Source organism: Nannobrachium achirus (assembly GCF_963921795.1).
Source record: "Nannobrachium achirus genome assembly, chromosome: 1".
NCBI classification, from domain to species: domain Eukaryota; kingdom Metazoa; phylum Chordata; class Actinopteri; order Myctophiformes; family Myctophidae; genus Nannobrachium; species Nannobrachium achirus.
In genome coordinates this window covers 57,639,153-57,658,986 of record NC_137810.1, presented here as the reverse complement: position 1 = coordinate 57,658,986, position 19,834 = coordinate 57,639,153, and the positions used below count along the sequence as shown (strand labels likewise).

General features: G+C 42.1%; 1 protein-coding gene across 1 annotated transcript in view; it reads left to right on the top strand.

The window, feature by feature from the left end:
- Positions 1-19,834, top strand: part of slc44a5b (solute carrier family 44 member 5b) — an 85,719-nt gene that overhangs the window by 44,849 nt on the left and 21,036 nt on the right. Inside the window, exons 4-10 of the mRNA XM_080732657.1 lie at positions 8,666-8,750; positions 9,079-9,163; positions 10,582-10,710; positions 13,286-13,346; positions 13,575-13,698; positions 19,345-19,428; positions 19,666-19,778. Coding sequence (XP_080588783.1) covers positions 8,666-8,750; positions 9,079-9,163; positions 10,582-10,710; positions 13,286-13,346; positions 13,575-13,698; positions 19,345-19,428; positions 19,666-19,778 — 681 coding nt within the window. The remainder of the gene's footprint in view (positions 1-8,665; positions 8,751-9,078; positions 9,164-10,581; positions 10,711-13,285; positions 13,347-13,574; positions 13,699-19,344; positions 19,429-19,665; positions 19,779-19,834) is intronic.

Here is a 19,834-nt window from a genome sequence, read left to right as displayed (position 1 = left end):
TGGGGGCATTCATTTTATGCCCATATGGAGAACGCGCGTGCAACATACACACTCACAGAGATTTTTTGTTGACTCATGTGGCGTACGTGATGTCAGAGCCTTTTATGAAGTGATGTCACAATGAGTCAGAGCTTTCGCCGATTTCCTCAGAAACAGCCTGATGTCAACAATCAACCCCGCATAAGGAGATTCCGAACGTTTCGCGCCGGTTTGGGAAAACCGCGCGTCGGGTCGGGTCGAGACCCGGCACTGCACTCCGTGCCGCGGCGGGGAACGCGCGTGCCGAATCTGAAGCCGGTGGGACGAACGGTTCTCGAGATACGCGGATTACAAACACACACACACACACACGCAGAGACTTCTCGCATTTATAGATAGATTAACACCAGTCAAATCGCCAGAGAAGAATTGCCTTTGTAGGTTTCTGCATGCTGTGCATCACTGTGGCTGTGCAGATGCACTGTCAGCAGCAGGCTTGAGTCCTGTGAGGCCCCAGAACCAGTGAGTGGCCACACTAGGGCTGGGCACGGTAACTGCCCTGTCAGGTTCCTTACCGCGGTAAAAAAAAAAATATATATATAGGCTATACAGAGCATGCAAGCGGAGCGGGGCTATTTTTTTATTGAGAACGAGTGAGTTTTAAAACGGTAGAGAAGCAAGGACCACCTGCCGCTCCATGCCGCTCTGCTCTGGGCTGCGTACCACATGTTTCATGATGTTTGTGGGAAGCTCGGGCCGTCTCACGGACAGACACAGAAATCCTTACTGGAGCAGCAGCGTTAAACTTTCTCCATAATCCACACACAAGTATGTTTATACATACCTTGTGGCAGTTTCTTTTTTATTCCTCCAAATATATATAGGCTTAACAGAGCATGCGGGCGCAGCGTGAGGACTAAAACCGAAAATGAATCTAGCGCTAACATTTGTGTACTTTTTCCACCACTGTCGCTGACTGCAATTGCAGGCTAGTGCAGGAGCGCGTGTGCCTTTTCTGTCAAGTCTGGTAACTAAAACCTGTCTACTTTATGTTTATATCACTACTCAATCAATGCGATTTGAGACGTGAGTTTACAGAATCACAGTACACGATCTACCCGTCTCATCTGGTTTGTTCACAGTGTGAGCGTACAGTGTCTGAGAAGCCCCAGTAGCATCCTATGACATTACTATAGTAACCTGACATGCACAGATCTACAAGCTCAGAACGCATTGCGGACACGACGTGTTGGGAGCTTGTAGATCTGCTACTTTCGAAGCGAGACTCGCTGTGCTGTACAGGGAAGTCACTCTGGCTGGATTTTTGAATTTTGGGCAGATGATAGAAATATTTTGGCTTATCGCCGAACCTTAATTAATAGATACGGGGGTGCGGTAATTAACGCAATACTGTCGGTAATGGGAAGACGAAAACCGCGGTAAGAAAATGTCGATACAGACCCAGTCTAATCTCAGGTTTTACTGCTGTCTGAGCAAGGGACCATGCAAAAACACATTGCTGAGCATTAAAAATCACACCCGTGTGAACTGAGCGGTGGAGTCTGTGCACGCGTGTGTGTGTGTGTGTGTGTGTGTGTGTGTGCGTGTGCGTGCGTGTGTGTGAGTGTGAGTGTGCCTTGCCTGTTCTGGCCTGGCCTGAACAACAGCGCCCCTCCCTTAACATGTGTGGTCAGAAAAAGGTACTACACCACAGGCTTGAGGCTACATACAGACCCACCCACCCACATACATACATACATACATACATACATACATACATACATACATACATACATACATACATACATACATACAAACAAACAAACAAACAAACAAACATACATACCTACACACACGGCCACGCTATGGAGACGGTGTGACCACCGCTCAAAAAAACATGTGTTCAAAACACACACACACACACACACACACACACACACGCACACACACACACACACACACACACACACACACACACACACACACACTGTAAACACGAGAGAGAGACATGTTCTGAGTTTGCTTTGGCAATAATCTGTTTATTTCATGCCAATAAATGGCACTTGAATTTCGTGGTAATGCAAATGATGGACAAAGTTATTGAGTGTGAGATTGCAGTAGGCTTAACAATCTTCCTCCCAAGAATACCTCACAATGTCAGAGGTGATGAGCTTCCCTTCACCTTCATTAAATGACCGCTTAGCTTTCTCTGTTACCATCAACAATGGTCAGGGCCAAGAGAATGAACGAGTTGGCATCTAATTGCCTCAACCTGTGTTCCCTCATGGCCAACTCTACACTGCCTTCTCCAGGGGAAAGCAAGACAGCGCCGTAAAGGTTTTCATTGTTGATAATGACGAGGGCATTACGCATTACTGACAACATTGTTTATAGAGAACTCCTTTAATTAGCCAAAGACAATCATTCAAATAGCCTCTTTTACATGAAATTAAAATGTTACTCTGCTGTTACTACTTCTATAGAAACACTTCGCAGACTATCATTCTATACTCTCTGGATGCATACTGACAAATGACCTTCATTCTTCAACTGTAGATCTTTGCCATTTCCCCCCTGAAACAAAACACAGATGCTCCTAATTACTGCTTCACTGTTTATGTTCATACTACATACTGACATACAGTACGGCCCAAATTTCTAGTTGTTATTATTAAGTCCAGCTGCTATACAGTTATTATCAATTTAAAAATATATTATACTGTATACCATACAACGCCAAATTCACTGATGGATCAATCGCAACTGCGTCTGTGCAAATCGGTGTTGTTATAGGGATGATGTCAACGGTTTGTGTTTTGTGTGACATAAGACCAGAGCTCTGGTCAGTCTGAATAAGAAGCAGTTTTTAAACATCACATTTAGTCTGCGTACGATCAAGAGAAAGTCTTTACAGCTATATAGTGCTGTCAGAGTCAGACAGTCAGGAATATAGGGACATAGACAACTAGAGGGGGAGAAAGAGATTGACAGAGAATATATCAAAACAAAATCTTTCCAGACCACAAGAGACAAAGAAACACCAAGTCCAAATAGCAGCAGCTATTGAACCAATCTTCCAACCAATCTTCCAAGACTCAGGTCTCCTATTCTGAGAGTCCATACGCCTTCACATCTCAGGTCTTCCTTCATGAAGACATGAAGAGGATCCAGAAAGACCTCTACAGTCAAATGATGAGCAATAGACAGCTCACCTCATCTTCCTCTCGGACAATCTCCAGCTGTGTAACCAGCCAGAAACAAGGAGACACAGACCAACCAAGATCTTGCGAGGACTTCAACTCAGCCGGGAGAAGTAAAGATACATTTGATGACTTACACAGGAAAGAAAACATCGTCTGTGATAAGGGTTTCATTGAGGTATCGACTCTGAAGAATCACCAGTGTGTCCACGCCAAAGAAAAATCTTTCCAGTGTAAACAGTGTGATAAGAGTCGGTTAAACAAACTGACGACACACCAGCGTATCCAATCGGGAGAAAAGCCCTTTCACTGTAAACGATCTAACAAGGGTTTCAATGAGTCTCGGACTATGAAGAGGCATCAGCGTATCCACACTGGAGAAAAACACTTTGTGTGTAAACAGTGCAACAAGGGTTTCAGTGTTCTATGTTCTCTGAAGATTCACCAGCGTGTCCACACTGGAGAAAAACCCTTTATGTGTAAACAGTGTGACAAGGGTTTCAGTCAGGTAGCTAACCTAATGAGACACCAGCGTATCCACACTGGAGAAAAACCATTTGTGTGTAAACAGTGTGACAAGGGTTTCAGTGCGTTAGATGGCCTGAAGAATCACCAGCGTGTCCACAGTGGAGAAAAACCATTTGTGTGTAAACAGTGTGACAAGGGTTTTAGTGTGTTAGGTTCTCTGAAGACGCACCAGCATGTCCACAGTGGAGAAAAACCCTTCATCTGTAAACAATGCCACAAGGGTTTCAATCAGTTAGGTTCTCTGAGGACACACCAACGTATCCACAATGGAGAAAAACCCTTTGTGTGTAAACAGTGTGACAAGGGTTTCACTGTGTTAGGTGCTCTGAAGACACACCAGCGTATCCACAATGGAGAAAAACCATTTGTGTGTAAACAGTGTGACAAGGGTTTCAGTGTGTTATGTTCTCTGAAGATTCACCAGCGTATCCACAGTGGAGAAAAACCCTTTGTGTGTAAACAGTGTGACAAGGGTTTCACTGTGTTAGGTGCTCTGAAGACACACCAGCATATCCACAATGGAGAAAAACCATTTGTGTGTAAACAGTGTGACAAGGGTTTCACTGTGTTAGGTGCTCTGAAGAGGCACCAGCATATCCACAGTGGACACACTGGTTGAAAACAGTTTGACACATAGGAGCTTCTTCGATTCTGATGACCAACCCTTCACCAACAGAGTTATCCACCAGGACATGCTTAAAGGAGAATTTTCGAAAAATGGCTTTCCTACCTTTTAACACTTTTAGTGCCTCTTATTTTGTAGTGATCCCGACAGTAAGTTGCCACGAATTCTGCTTTTATTTTTAAGAGCCAGAGTTAAAACGTGCATGTTTCGTATAAGGCTGGGCACCTTAACCGCAATACCGCTGTACCGCGGTTATGTAACACCTATCGTGGTGTCGGGTTCCTTACCGCGGTAAAAAAAATGTGTATTTTTTATTTAATTTTTTTTATCCCCCAAAAAGGCTATACAGAGCATGTAAGCGGAGCGGGGCTATTTTTTTATTGCGAGAGAGAGCGAGTTTTTTTAATGACTTGGAGAGGGAGGACCGCCTGCCGCTCCATGCCGCTCTGCTCTGGGCAGGGGACCGCATGTTGACTCTGCTGCAGCAGTAGCCTCGACTCGTACAGCAAGATTCATTCAACTCTCTCCATAATGCACACGTGTATGTTTATACTGTAAATACCTTTTGGCGGTTTTCATCCCCCAATATACTGTATATAATATTATAGGCTATACAGAGCATACGAGCGGAGCGGTGCTATTTTTTGTTTAGTTGAGAGCGAGCAAGGACTAAAACCAAAAATGAAACTTTAGCAACGCTAGTTTCTGCAAGTCATGGCACTGGCAGTGGTGTAATGTAGTACATTTACTCAAGTACTGTACTTAACCCTTCTTGTGCCTATCCCGGACAAGTTCGGCTTTTTTTCAATCCAATACAATGTTTTTTTTTGCTATTTTACTTACCCTGAGCTGCTTGTAGAGATGTGGGTGGTCCTGGCTCGTCCTACGCTTTCCAACGAGTGATTCTAGATGGTCCGACGATTTATTCCATTGAAAATGGTTTAGAATAAAGTTTAGAGCCCCCCCCCCCAAAAAAAACTCAATCTATACTGTCGGCGGGGTGCCTATCCCGATCTAGTACGGGATATTTAATAAAATGAATTAATTAATCGGAGGCCTCAACGAAGCCCCGGTCTAATTTTCCATTCATGCCCCGGGCCGCGACTCTGTTTACATCGGCCCGTAATCGGGCAACGCCGCCGCACCGCGCCGCCCACTCCAATACAAACTCACATCTTTAGAGACCTTTTTCTCTGAACTGTGTTCCCAGGGCAACAACAAAGTTTTATTTACGGCTGAATCGCCGGAAATCGATCTTCTAAAATGAATGATAGCCTATAGCAACATTGTTGCTATCTTCATCCGGGTCACATTGATCACATGCACCAACGTGGATCTACGTAGCTCCCTGTATGTTAGACTGGTGGTCAATGGGTCTATCCCTGGCACTCTAGCGGCCTCTTGTGGCCCCTGGCATACAATCTTTAAGTACAATTTTGTGGTACCTTTACTGGAGTATTTCCAATTGTCAATACTTTTACTTCTACTCCCCTACATGGCCGTTCTACAAGCTCACAACGGGTCACATTGCGATTTAATATTCCTAAAATAATATCCTATGGAATGAAAGTGATGTATTGCAATTTATTTGTCGTTGTTTTGGCCAGTGAGTGAGTGTGAGACTTGACACTTGAGTGAGATTCGTGCAACTCCGACAGCAGAAATCGTCCAGTCTCATCTGGTTTGTTCAGTGACAGCGTGCAGTGTCTGTAGAAGCCTGACTCACGTTACTATAGTAACCTGACACTGCACAGATCTACAAGCTCACAACGCGTTATGGACGTGACGTGCTGTGAGCTTGTAAATCTGTTACTTTTGATGTGAGACCGCAGCACTGCACGGGGAAGTATAACTCAAGCTTATATGGCTGTGGAGCAGAGAATTTTGGGCCGACAATAGGAATATTTTGTCTTATATTTTTTTGGTACGGTAATTACCGCAATACCGTCGGTAATGGGTACATTTCAATACCTACCCACCCCTAGGCCACACTGAGTCGTGCAAAGCCCGCTGCTGCCGACTCAGCACCATTCCAGATGCATACTGCTGTCGTTCTCAAAGTGGGGTCCGTGGATCCCCAGGGGTCCTTGAGGGGGTCCCCAGATAAATGATGGACCCTTAATGGGGCTGTAGCACATTTGTTCACTCTGAGTTATGGTAGTACGTGGTCTAATGCAGGGGTTTCCAAAGTGGCCCTATACATACACCCCTATTTTCAAAAGAAATCTTTACATTCTCGAAGTTTGAAAATATTTTTCACATTTTTCACACCACAAATCTTGTATAGACTCCACCTTAGCCCATAGCAGTTACCATAGCAGTCATTGTAAATTGCTCTGGATTAAGAGCGTCTGCTGATTGTTTGGCGTCGTTGGCAGAAATAGATGTCCTTAACATGAAAAGGTTTGGTAACCACTGGCATACTGGTAGGCACAGACTCACTACCTGTAGTATTGCTTGCATATGGGCTTGCTGGAATCTTTTGTCTTTTCCTGTTCATTCTCATCTAATGCAATGCATTTCCAAACAACACTCATGCTGTTTACTAGCTGTTCTGAACAAAAGTGTAGCCAATTATCATGCTAGGGAGAGATGGAAAGAGTAAGTGCGATCATATGACTTCCTCGTATTTGTCACTCAAAACCGTTCACAGTGGCTCTGCACACTTGTCATCTTGAGCATGTTAACACCTGCAAACTAATTATAAAAGCATGGCAAGGCTGGGCTGCTACATGTGGGCAACGATGTGTGTGTTGTGTTGTGTTTCCTGTTTTCAGAGGTGGCTGGACCCAGGTGCAGCAATAACATTTGGGTATTTTAGAACATCTAAACTTTTATTAACATCTAACGGTTCCTTACAAACACACCTGTTGTAACTGGCAACATTCATGTAGATCACTAGTTCAATGAAAAGGTTTGAGAAACACTGAAGCGATCAATGTTCGTAAAACTGATTATCTAGTCTTAGCTTTCAAACAAGCCCTCGATCAGCAGGAGAATCCCTTCAATTACTGGATCAACACAACTCTGACAAACACCTAGTGGGCAGGCTGCCACTAGCTAATTGTACAGATTTACACAGTTCCAACATTCCCTGTCAGAACAATGACATTGTCTGCACGATGAATCTCTGTCAGATATTATAAAAGGCTGCTACATTTACAAGGCGATGTACATAAGGCAGAAGGCAGAATTGTTCATTTACTAGTTAAGGACATGACAGGTTTTGAGCGAGTATTCTTCCTTAAATTAATGCCACTTTCACACAAATATACTCAAGTACGGCCAAATGATTTGATTGAACTCTTCAAAGTACCACCCTTTTGCCATCCTATTGTCACATCCCAGTCTGGAATGGAGAGGAACTCTTTCTGTTCCCAATTTACTTTAAAAGCACACACAACCATAGAAACAGATTTGGCTGAAGAACTTTCCATTCTTTCACTGCTTACCCATCCTCTTTTCTCATGCATACGTTTTCTACTATCTCATCCAGACTGTGTTAGAGAGGAGTGTTGGCATTAAAGGCTCTTTTTATTTGCGGTGTACCAGGTTCAACACAATACTTCACAGACTGTGCATGGTGGAAGGGTCCGTATATATAGAGTCTTGTTCAGGCCAGGGAAACAAACAAACACAAAGGTTTGCTGAGTAAATTGAATTTGGGGATACCCACAACTGCTACATGGGGTGTGTTGACAGCACAGAACAAACTGAATTACATTACCAAAGCTTTAAATTGATTTTGCACTAACATTTGCTCACAATCAATACGTGTGTTTCCAAACTTAAATAAGTTTAGTTATCATCTCTACTGCACGCTGCAGAGACAGTGCAGAGAGACGGGGCAGAGTTGAAACAACGGAGATGTTTTATTTGTTTTAACGGTGTGTTATAACTCTATGGTTGTACACTGCTATGCAGATAACATTTGTGCTCGCGCACCGATATCACCGAAAACACTGTGTATTCAATTCATCTCTTAATGTATTATTCTATTATGTTGACGTGGTTTAAAGCAACACTTTTTTTTTCTTTTTTTTTTACACAAAGTAGACTATAAAACGATTCGTCGACGCGTCGGATTAACCCCCGCGTCTCGAATCGACTTCATAAATCCTGTGTCGAAGACAGCCCTACTCAGTAGGCGTTGCCGTATAACTTCCGTCCGGGTGTGATGATGTCATGCGCATACCCTCTATAATATTAGAACACAACCATAGCCGTGATATGATCATGACATCATACCACAGCCTAGTATGGTATCATGTTATGTTTAACTTTATGGTCCTTTGGACAAGAATGTTTCATAAAATATTTGTGATGTTTTCAGCTTGGATCCATGGTGATCCCAGGAAGGTGGTCTATCCAACAGACAGCCACGGACAGTTCTGTGGTCAGCAGGGCACCCCTAATGCGTGAGTTAAAAATACAAATAAACATCCCCCTTTTTATTATTTTGTGTTGGAGTAATTATATTCAGCGTGTTTAGCACAACCCATCCATCCCTCCAGTGTTATCTCTTGGCGCACAAAAGGCTAGTTTGAACAGATTGTAAAAGGGATGGCTCATGGTTAATTATGAGCGGCTTTGCTGTGCAGTGTGTACGCCGTGTGTAAAAGACTGGCTGGTAAAACATCACACTGTCATATTAATGAATAATCTCAATTTAATGAATCCAGCAAAATGCCATCTTCTAATCCATCCACTTTGCTTTTCCCCCGCCTCATACTCCTTTGTCTGCAGAAACAAAGCCATACTATTCTACTTCAACATATTGCAATGTGCCAATCCTGCAGTTCTCATTAACCTCCAGTGCCCTACAACCCAGGTAAGGACACTTCCATGCAGGACTCATTACACTCCTGTGTGATCCTGATCCCGTCCGGGATTTACTCTGTGATTGATTTGGCAAGATTGATGGTTTTTCTGTCATTAAGATGATTAGGGCTGCAACCAGCAGGGGCGTCACAAGGGGGAGGAAAGTGGGACTGAGTTACCAGGGCCCAAGGTGGAGGGGCCCTAGTAACTTTAGCTATTGAAAAATAGCAGATATACAAGCTCACTGCTGCGAGCTTGTAGATCTGCTATTTTTTTAAAGGCGTGAAATTGTGTGCAAATCTTTGAATATATATATTTTTTAAGCAGACATTTGTACTAAAATTTTGCTTCTGGGGGTCCCTGGAACTAAATATTTTGAGATGGAGGTCTGTGGCCAAATACATATCATCTTGGAGGTCCTTGACATGAAAAAGTTTGAGCACCACTGACATGGAAACATAGGTTTCTTGCACACATTTTCACAATTTTTCAAAAATAGCAGATCTACAAGCTCGCAGCGCGGCACTCGGTGCCGCGCTGTGAGCTTGTAGATCTGCTTGTAGATCTGCTATTTAGATCTGCTATATAGTTAACATTCATGGGGGGCCCGCAGTGAATCCTTGTACCCAGGGCCCAGAATTTGGTGTGACGCCCCTGGCAACCAGGGACAGGAGTTTCAGGGAGGCTATGAAGGCCATGGATGTCGTTGCCCCTCAGTTTGGCCTTTTGCCCCTCCAAAAAATGGCAAGCCCTGAGGCCACAGTGGCCTTAATGCTCCAGCTGACTGTACCGCTTTCTCTTCTCTCTGTCTTGCCAACATGTAGACACCAGTGTTTCTTTCTTGGCATGTAGACCAGTGTCTTTTGTTGAGTCTGCATTTTTAAACCAATCCAGTATCTTTGATTGGTGCAGGGCTGAGCATGGATCAGATTGTAAATACCAATGTATTTATTTCACAGCAGATAGTCTACATATAACATTTAAAATCTTAACCCTTAAATTCAATGAATTCTTTCAATGGACATCTTGTTTTATTTGATTGCTTTCCTGCCCTGGAATTTGGCCTTTGTGCCCTCAAAGAATGGACAACACCAAAGGCCAAGTGGCCTTGCCTCTAAAATGAAAGAATTCCAGGCCCGGCTGCAACAGTTAATCAAACTAATCAATCACATTTTATTATGAAATAAAATCGATAATCAATAATTTAATAAAATAATAGATCAATAATCAATCACACTATTTCTGCATGACACTGTTGTGCAACACAATATTAAATGGGGATTAAGTGGTTAATCAAGTCGTTAGAACATAAAACTCAAGGAAGCTTCTCAATCTTCGACTGATCGACAAAGTTATCAATAGAATAATCGCTAAGAAGATAATCGATAGTAGTAACTCTAATATAAGGGGATGTGTTGTCGTCCCCAGCTCTGTGTCTCCAAGTGCCCAGACAGATTTGCCACTTACCTGGACGTGCAATACAGCTCCAGGTACAACAAAAGCCACTGGGAATATTACAAGCAATTCTGCAAGCCGGGCTTCGACAATCCCCAAAAGGTAAAGGTGTTTCACATTGTCTTACAATGCACTGGAAAAAATGTATGATGACGAACAGTGTGTAGGTGAAGGCTAGTAAACACTTCATTTTAAAATACGCCATTAATTAGTTGCTTGCTAGCATGACTATGTATCACCCCTGTCTGTCCATGTGTGTGTCTGTGTGCGTGTGCGTGTCCACACATCGTCTAATCTCCGCTGCCATTGGTCCGCTAGACGCAAAACATTGCGCACACATTTTTTCACATCGGCCTGTTATAGTGCCACCAGGAGGCCACAACCTACCTGACCTCGCTTCTAGTTGTATTTTATGATCAGTTGTGTACGTGATTGTGATGTGAGATTTCAAAAATGAATTAATAAAAATCACCAACACCCCTTTTAACTTGTAACAAACATTTAGCCGTACAGTCAGTGTCACTTCCAGTCACATTTGAAATTCAAGCAAAAGACAGACAGACAGACAGACATAAGTTACTCACAGCTCCATTTTTTAGTTCAGTTGTGAACTTGTAGATCTGTTATTTTAGCATTTCTTTGCCCCAACACCGTCGAACAACAAAGTGTAAAATATGACTTATGTGGATAATCTGACTGTAGTAGATTAGAACGTTGCGTTGATTCCACACGCTTCAAGATTATTAAATTAATCGAAAAGTAAGTGATAGAAGAATTGGTAGTTGCAGCTCTAGATATATGTCGACTGCGTTGGCACTTGAGAACCATTTGAGAAAGTGGGATAGTGTGTGGGAACCTAACAACAGGGTTGCACTGCTGGTGCTTAGTCATTGATCGATCCACCCACGCTCATATCTGCTTAGTACCCAGTAGGCCTATAGAATGCTGAGCCGAAGACTGGCAGTGTAAAAGCTGCCATCAGGAACTCATGTTAACGAATACACATTTATTTCAACCAATCTGTATGGTCTAGAGCAGTGGTTCTCAACTTCTCAAACGTTTTGGGCTTCAGTACCCCCTTTTCCTGATAATATGAATCCAAGTAACCCCTTTAATCGACCACAACATTTTGACTAGAAAATACTGACATCAAAAGTCCAGTTTTTATGTCAATATGTTGAAAATAAAAGTAGGCTAAGTAGCCTGTTTTCTATTCAGTAACAGTAAAAAAATCGTACTTAATTTAGTTTAAAGTTAGTTTTATCATTAGACATAACGGTAAAATAAATGTTTCTATTTTCCATTTTCTCTCAAGTACCCCCTGTAGTACCTCTGCGTACCCCTGGGGGTACACGTACCCCCATTTGAGAAACACTGGTCTAGACTAGAGCACTGTTTCCCAAACTACAATGTCACTGATGATGTCACTGGCATCGCCAGTGTTGAGCGCACCTCATGGCGCGCTCTTCTGGAGCACAGGTAGGCCATACATGGCCTACTTGTGCACAAGGGGCAAGTTGGCTCCTCAACAGAGTGCAGTTCTAGTTTCTTTTGTTCTCGTTGTTGCTTGGGGGGGAGTGTTAAGCCGCATGCTACTAAAGTGCTATTTGGCATGCAGCAATGCATCCGGATATGCTGTATGCCACTGTTTCCCAAACACTGGTTCGGGACCCATTTGTGGGTCGTGGACACATTTTTATGGGTCCCTTGAAATTCCATAAATTAGAAAACAAATGTTTAAGAAGTAGTGAAAACAGCCGTTCTACAAGCTCACAACGCGTCGCTTCGCGCCGCGTTGTGAGCTTGTAGATCTGCTGTTTTCACTAGTTTGGGTCCCGGGCAAATGTCTAATGTCTCTTTTGGGTCACAAGCTAAAAGGTTTGGGAACCACTGCTGTATGCCATAACTTTACACTATAGTGCTGTATACAAGAGCGTCCGTGTGTCGCTCTGTCTACCCTCCATCCTCCAGACCTCCACATCAGTCTGAATAGATCCACAGGGAAGCCAGGCCGTTAGGTTCCTGTCTTGTTGTTCCTAGGAGAGCAGGGAAAACGTGTGAATAATGAATTCCTTGTTTTCGGAGTCCTCCAATCACATTCCTTTTTCATTTTGACCTCATGTTCAGAGTCATCCTTCCAAACACATTTCCTGTTCGTTTGGGGTTTTAGTGGCAGACAAAAACATTGGAATGTTACATTTCAGCAAACCACATGTATTGTATGTTGAATATCGATGTTCCAAAAATACATGAAAATAGGTGCATATTGGACACAATCTCAATGAACTACTTGTAACAAATACAGAATATGATATTGTAACAATGGATTGGATGACCAGTGAAATGGTTGTATTTAAAGGGATATTCCACTTTCGAAAGAACTTTTGGTGATTTTATGTTCTAATCAGGCTTTTGGGAACACCCTGAACAGCTTTTAATTTGCTTCATTCAGTGTTTCGATATTTGATGTAAATGTTATCAGGTCCTCCAGATCTAGGGCCGCTCCCCATACACACCCATCGTAACTTCAAACTCCATAGCAGGTCTAACCACATTAACCCTGGCATCAGTATTTTGGGCACATCAATATAGGCAAAAAGTTGGAATACATAGCAGATCTACGAGCTCACAACGTGTCGCTCACAACAGTTCTTTGGCTTCCTTTTTCCTCATTTAGTCAATTCACCAAGTCTTACGAGATGAGGACTGCCCATCTATGATTGTGCCAAGCAGACCCTGTAAGTACCACCATCTGAATCCCCACACCTGGCACTTCACAACCCATGGCACTAATTAACCCACTAATCCATGGGGCTGCGGATGGAAATTGGCATTCTTGCTAAATCCGGTGTATTTACACGGCATCTTATTCTGTGGTGTTCATTAGTATGCGCTGTCCTCCTGTCTATGCAAACGTTAATACATCAAATAATTAACCAGAATAAACCGAATTGTTTCTGTCTCAGTCCTCCAGAGGTGCTTCCCCGATTTCATTACCAGAAATGGAACTCTAACTGTGGCCAACAAGACCAACTTCAAGGATGGTAGTGGTAACACCAGGAGTGTGGTCGACCTTAGAGATGCAGCCAAGTAAGTCATGCTCTCCTCCACCGTGCATCTACACCAGGGGTTCTCAAACCTTTTTAGGCGTGACCCCCTAAATAAACATATATGAACTGGGGACCCCCACCCTGACAAGCACTTGGAATTGTAGGTATTACATTTAATGTGACTCGGTTCCACAGATAAATATTGTGAAAATAGCAGATCTACATGTTGTGAGCATGCAGATCTGCTATTTTCACAATGTTCGCCTCTTGCTTACTTAATATTTGACAGTTTGGCCAGTTTTGTATTAAAACCTTAAATTGTCACTTTATAAATGTGCAGATACCCTGTATACTCTTATGTTGGTTTGTTTACCGTTGAGTGACATTTCTTTTACATTAAGCTAATCATCTGAGGACCCCACAAAATAATTTGGGGACCCCGCTTGGGGTCCCGACCCCAAGTTTGAGAACCACTGATCTACACAGTGAAATCTAGAGTGTTCATTTAATCTAATTTAATAGCCTGTATGGCCAAATGAACACTCCAGAGTTCACTGATACAGTATATTCCACTTATGTAGCAGCAGATAAGAGTTACTTACGTTAGTGGGATGCTCATCCCCAAAAATGTTATATCGTCAATAGGCCTACTACCTATGCACCCAGGCCTACTACGTATGCACCCAGGCCTACTACGTATGCACCCGGAGAGAACGGGACGGCTACTCCAGGGTAGGACAAATGGGCAATTTCACCCTTGCCCAGTAATGTGTGGTTCAAGCACATTAAAATGCATGTTTGCTGCATGACGATACAGCTTACAGTATCGGCAAGCTTTAACCCATTCAGAATGGGTACACTATATTGTGTATCATTATTTTATGCTTTAACTATTGAAAAATAGCAGATATACAAGCTCACAGCGCGGCACCGAGTGCCGCGCTGCGAGCTTGTAGATCTACTATTTTTGAAAAATCGTGAAAATTAGAATTTTTACCCGATTCTATAAGTGTCTTTTGAATCCTTCTAAGGTTTTTTGAAAAACCAATGTTTCTATGTCAGCAATCTGGCCAGCCATCGTCAAAGAAAAAGTCCTTTTCACTTTACTGGAGCTCAGTTAGTCTGTTCTTGAGAGACTACTATGTCAGTGGTTCTCAAACCTTTTTCATTTGAAGGACCCTCAAAATGATATGTATTTGGCCACGGACCCCCATCTCAAAATATTTAGTTCCAGGGACCACCCAGAAGCAAAATTTTAGTTACAAACGTTCGCTTTGAAAATACATATATTCAAAGATTTGCACACATTTTCACGACTTTTTCAAAAATAGCAGATCTACAAGCTCGTAGCGCGGCACTCGGTGCCGCGCTGTGAGCTTGTATATCTGCTATTTTTCACTGGTTAAAGCATTCTATAATTCTAGGCCTAACTGTAGTAAAGCCTCAAAGGGCCTTAAATGCTCCTCCATTAGCTTGCTAAACGGTGATGTCAACATGTTGATATACTGTCGGAAATTGAGAGAAAAGATCAGACCGGAGACCTGATGTGTTTGAGCGCTTTAGCCGTCATTATTATGAGCACCCACAGTTCCATGTTTGCACTGATCCAATTCACTTTGACTTCTGACACCAGGAAACACGACTTACTGTCTGTATTCAATGACTTTTTTTTCTTTGTAGCCAAGTAACCGCCATGCAGCAAGGAGTGGAAAGGTCTCATGACTTATTGTTTCAACCTTTAACCTAACGTAGCCCCCGAGAGCTTTGTGCAGACTAACCTTCCTACCCCGTGCTGTTCATCACAAGATATCTGGTCCTTGCTTCTCTCCAACTTAGACGTGGAAAGAAAAGAGGACAGATTATCTCACAATGCTTTCTGTGGGTTGTTTTTGTGGTGTGGATGGAACTAAACTAGTTCCCAGTGTTATTGTTAGACGAGAGGGATATGGCACCCCCTGGCTGTTATTAGCTTAGTGTCTTTTACCTTTAAAGATCATCTTATTTTCTCTGACTATAAACATACTAGCGGCCATTGTTGTTTGTGTGTGGTCAGCTCAGCTTAACTTGTTGCTTTCTCAGATTACAATACACACACACACACACACACACACACACACACACACACACAAATATGGACTTTTATTATTATTATTATTGGATAGGAATTAAAGTAGTAGTTCAACCCCAAAATGACTATTTTTCTATTGATTACTCACCACATGGAGATTTGTATAGTAAACTAGAAGTTTGCGGCCCTTTGGGCCGCAAAACTCTAGAGTTCAGGCCGCTGCGCGGCCCTCACCGCCATGTTGCGGCAGTGTGGTGTGTGTAATGGCCAAATATGTTTTTTTTTAGAAAAAAACATTTTTTGAGAAAAATTTTTTTTTGAAAAAAACATTTTTTTGAGAAAAGATTTTGAGAAAAAAAAAATTTGAGAAAAAAAAATTTTTTGAGAAAAAAAAAATTTTTTAAATAAAAAAATTGGGAAAAAAAAAGTTTTGAAAAAAAAAATGGTGATGCGATGACGTGGTGTATACGGATGTTACTGTGATTGAGGTGAAAGAGAAAAGTGGAAAGTTGTGAGCTAACTATTAGCTATTTGTGTGTGTGTGTGTGTGTGTGTGTGTGTGTGTGTTCTGGCTACGCCCCCCTCGGTTGAAATTGGATCCGCCGGTCCCATAGCTGGGAATACGAGCCAATCACCGGTCACCATGGCAACGGGGGGCCAATGATAGAGTTATGGGCGGTATTATTCCCTACGTTCTCCCTACATCTGATCTAGCTATGAGTTGAGGTGGAGGCGAAATGGGCGTGAATGGGCTTGGAAGTGGGATGCGGCTCTAAGAGGAATGTAATAGTAGATGCACCCCCATTGATTCCGGATGGGGACCCAAATGCATAACTCCCCATCCGGGTCCCCATCCGGAATCAATGGGGGTACATTTACCATAATACATTTTTTATCTTGGCAAAGCAACATACAAATATTATTGAACTCAAGTCTCCATTATGGCATGAGTAATGAATCGACAAAAAGTCATTTTGGGGGTGAACTACTCCTTTAAGCTCTGATCTCTCTGACTTTGCAGTTGTAACCAGCTCATTTATCATGATGCTTACCCTCAAGAGAGATTTGTTCTTCACGTGGGAATGTTGGCTTGTCCTCACTCAGTCCACCTTGTTTTGTCTGTACGTGTCAGAGTCATCATAAGGACAGTGTGTCTGGGACGTTGGCACTGTCACGGTGACATCTATTCTGCAGCACTAGTGTCCCGATATTGGCACAGTAGGCTTGTTATTGGCACGGATGGTGTTTTCAAAGCCCGTCTCCTTTCAAGGTTTGTTGGAGACTTTCCTTCCTGTCCCCTGTGGTTTTTGGGGGTCACAACTCTAGATCTAATTACTTATTAAAAACACATAATGTTAACAAGGAACCAAATGATTTAATTTGGTTACATTATTTTATTAGGATAATGCTGAGAAAGGTTTCCACCTTCATAAAACCTGCATAATCTGACCCTTACAGTATAAGTATATGGTAGCCAGGCGTATACGTTTTCTTTTCTGGGCACAGTCTTAGATGCTAGTGGCCACTAAGGTTACAGAGGTGTTTAATTCTTTCTGAAATAGGCCTAGAACAGAGACAGAACACATATTTTTCTTTGTATCAAAGAGGGACTGCAATTATCTGTCTCCAAATAAGATGTACTTTCCTTAAAAAAAAAAAAAAGAAGATCTCAGTGTCCTTGGATTGGACCTGCACAATATGATTTCACAAGCAGTTCTATCATTTTCCACACATATCTGGTTCTTTTTGATAGCAATACAGTTCTTGTGATAAACACAGCATTCTACCACATTTTGTCACAAGCATATCGGGACCTTTTTTAGGTGTTTCTTCCTGAATGCCAAGTACTTCAACATGTCAGCCAAAGACAGATTATCCTGTCCAACAAACTCAACAACAAATCAGTTCTCTTTTTCTTGGTCTGTGGGAGACCGGCCAACATCCACATTTAAAATTAGCAGTGCTGTGTCCGTACAAATGGATGGAGGGGGATTGAACATCCATAATATTGTTGTTATGAAATGGATGAATAATGTGGCCTTCAAATTGAACTGAGATAAGTTTCCCTACAGTATATACATAAACAGCATTCAACACAGCCATGGTGCTGGAGTCTTTGGTCCAGCACCAGGAGAAGTTTGAGCTTCTACAGGTTTTGAGCCTTATCTACACAAACTCTAGCATCCATATCCAGGGCTTGTCATAATAGGCAAATATTGGGCGAAAATAACAAATCTACAAACGTGATCCATGGTGGACACTGGTCAACAAAGTACTGTATATACTGTATGTAATACAGGAGTTAGTACAGGTGTTAAAGGACAACTTTAGTTTTTTTACAACAAGGGTTCATATTTTAGATTGTAATTAAAGAATATAAAAGATGAGTCTTAAATTGATTTCATTTACTTCTTTCTACTGTTTTAGAGATTCTTATTTCAGTGTTTGGGGGATGTGACTTATGGGGGATAGAAGTATTACTGTAAATAGCAATAAAGAAACTGCTGGCTTATGTCTAAAAAGACATATTTAGCCACTTGTGCACATGCCCCCATGCGTACGCATGTCCCACATTATAGCAAGTAAACGTGATAAAACAATAGAACGAAGCAAATGAAAACATTTTAACACTCACTTCTTTTCTCCAATTACAATCTAAAATATGAACTCTTGTAAAAAAACAAAGTTGTCCTTTAAGTGGCTAAAATGTCTAGCCAAAAATGCCAATACATTGGTTCAGCTACATTAACTTTTGTTTGTAAGGCACCAAGAAAAAAGGAAAAATGATCTGCTGATGTATCCTCTTAAGAGTAGCTGAACCAACGGTGTTGGGGCTTTTCTGACATTTACATTTTTGCTGTTTCATGCAAGATGAATAGAAATGGATTAACATATCAGTATTCATTTGCATGCGTCTTTCCAGTAAACGTTCCTCATAACGCATAGTAAGTCACATATTTTATTTAGAGCCATAGTGGACTACCATACAGTAGCAACTATTGCTTTCTAGTGCTTCAGGAAACACTAATGCTATAGTAGAGGCTCATTAATGAGAGAGTTCTGCTCACAACATCGTCACTGTCGGGCAGAAACCTCGTATCTCCAAGTTTCAAATTTGTATGTTTTTTTTGCAAAGTAAAGCCCTGCTTTCGCACAAAAGTAGTGAAAACAGCAGATCTACAAGCACACAATGCCTCGCACCGCGAGGCGTTGTGTGCTTGTAGATCGGCTGTTTTCACTAGTTTAGTTAATTTTTTTAATGATAAAAACGAACGGTTTTGGACATACAAGGTTTCCACCCGACAACGACGACATGTAGAACTGTTGTTTGTACAGAAACCCATGACATCATAACCTGCGCCAAGGGCTACGTTCTCTAATGCATTTTAAGAGCAATCTCGTCTTTGTTTCATTGTAAATGAAGTGAGCAAAGATGCACTGTAATATCTCTAAAGATGCATTAGGGAATCCTTTGCAGCATCCATTGTGTGCTTAACTTAACTGTAGATTTAATATCAACGACCACAACGTTGGTTAACTGTCGGAACACATTGTTCTCATGATGATTACTTTTGTCTCATGTTTGTCTTTCCTTGTCTTGCTGATGTTCTGTCACAGTGGCATCACCAGTTTGCTGGATGCCAAAGAAGTCGGCATGAAGATCTTTGAAGATTATGCCAGTTCCTGGTACTGGATCCTGATGTAAGACCCTTTTTTATATACCAAATGCCACCTTTTGTCTACTAAGAAGGGAGGGGGGGGAGTTTGAGAACTTCTCATTTAGAATTAGAATTTGTAGAATTTGTAGAATTGGCCTCAGGTGGTTAAAATATACACACTATAGAAAATATGTATTTTTTTGGAATGCTTTAAAACAAATTACATGAATTATTTTTCTGTGTGGTGTCTATACACTGTCTGTGCTGTGTGTGGTTCCAGTGGTCTGGTGATAACCATGGTGGTCAGTCTGCTTTTCATTCTTCTGCTGCGGTTCACTGCTGGCGTTCTCCTCTGGCTCATTATCTTTGGGGTTATCACTGCTGTGGGCTATGGTGAGTGTGCTGTACTGCTGTGTGTGCGTGCCGTGCATACATATTTTGCTTTACTA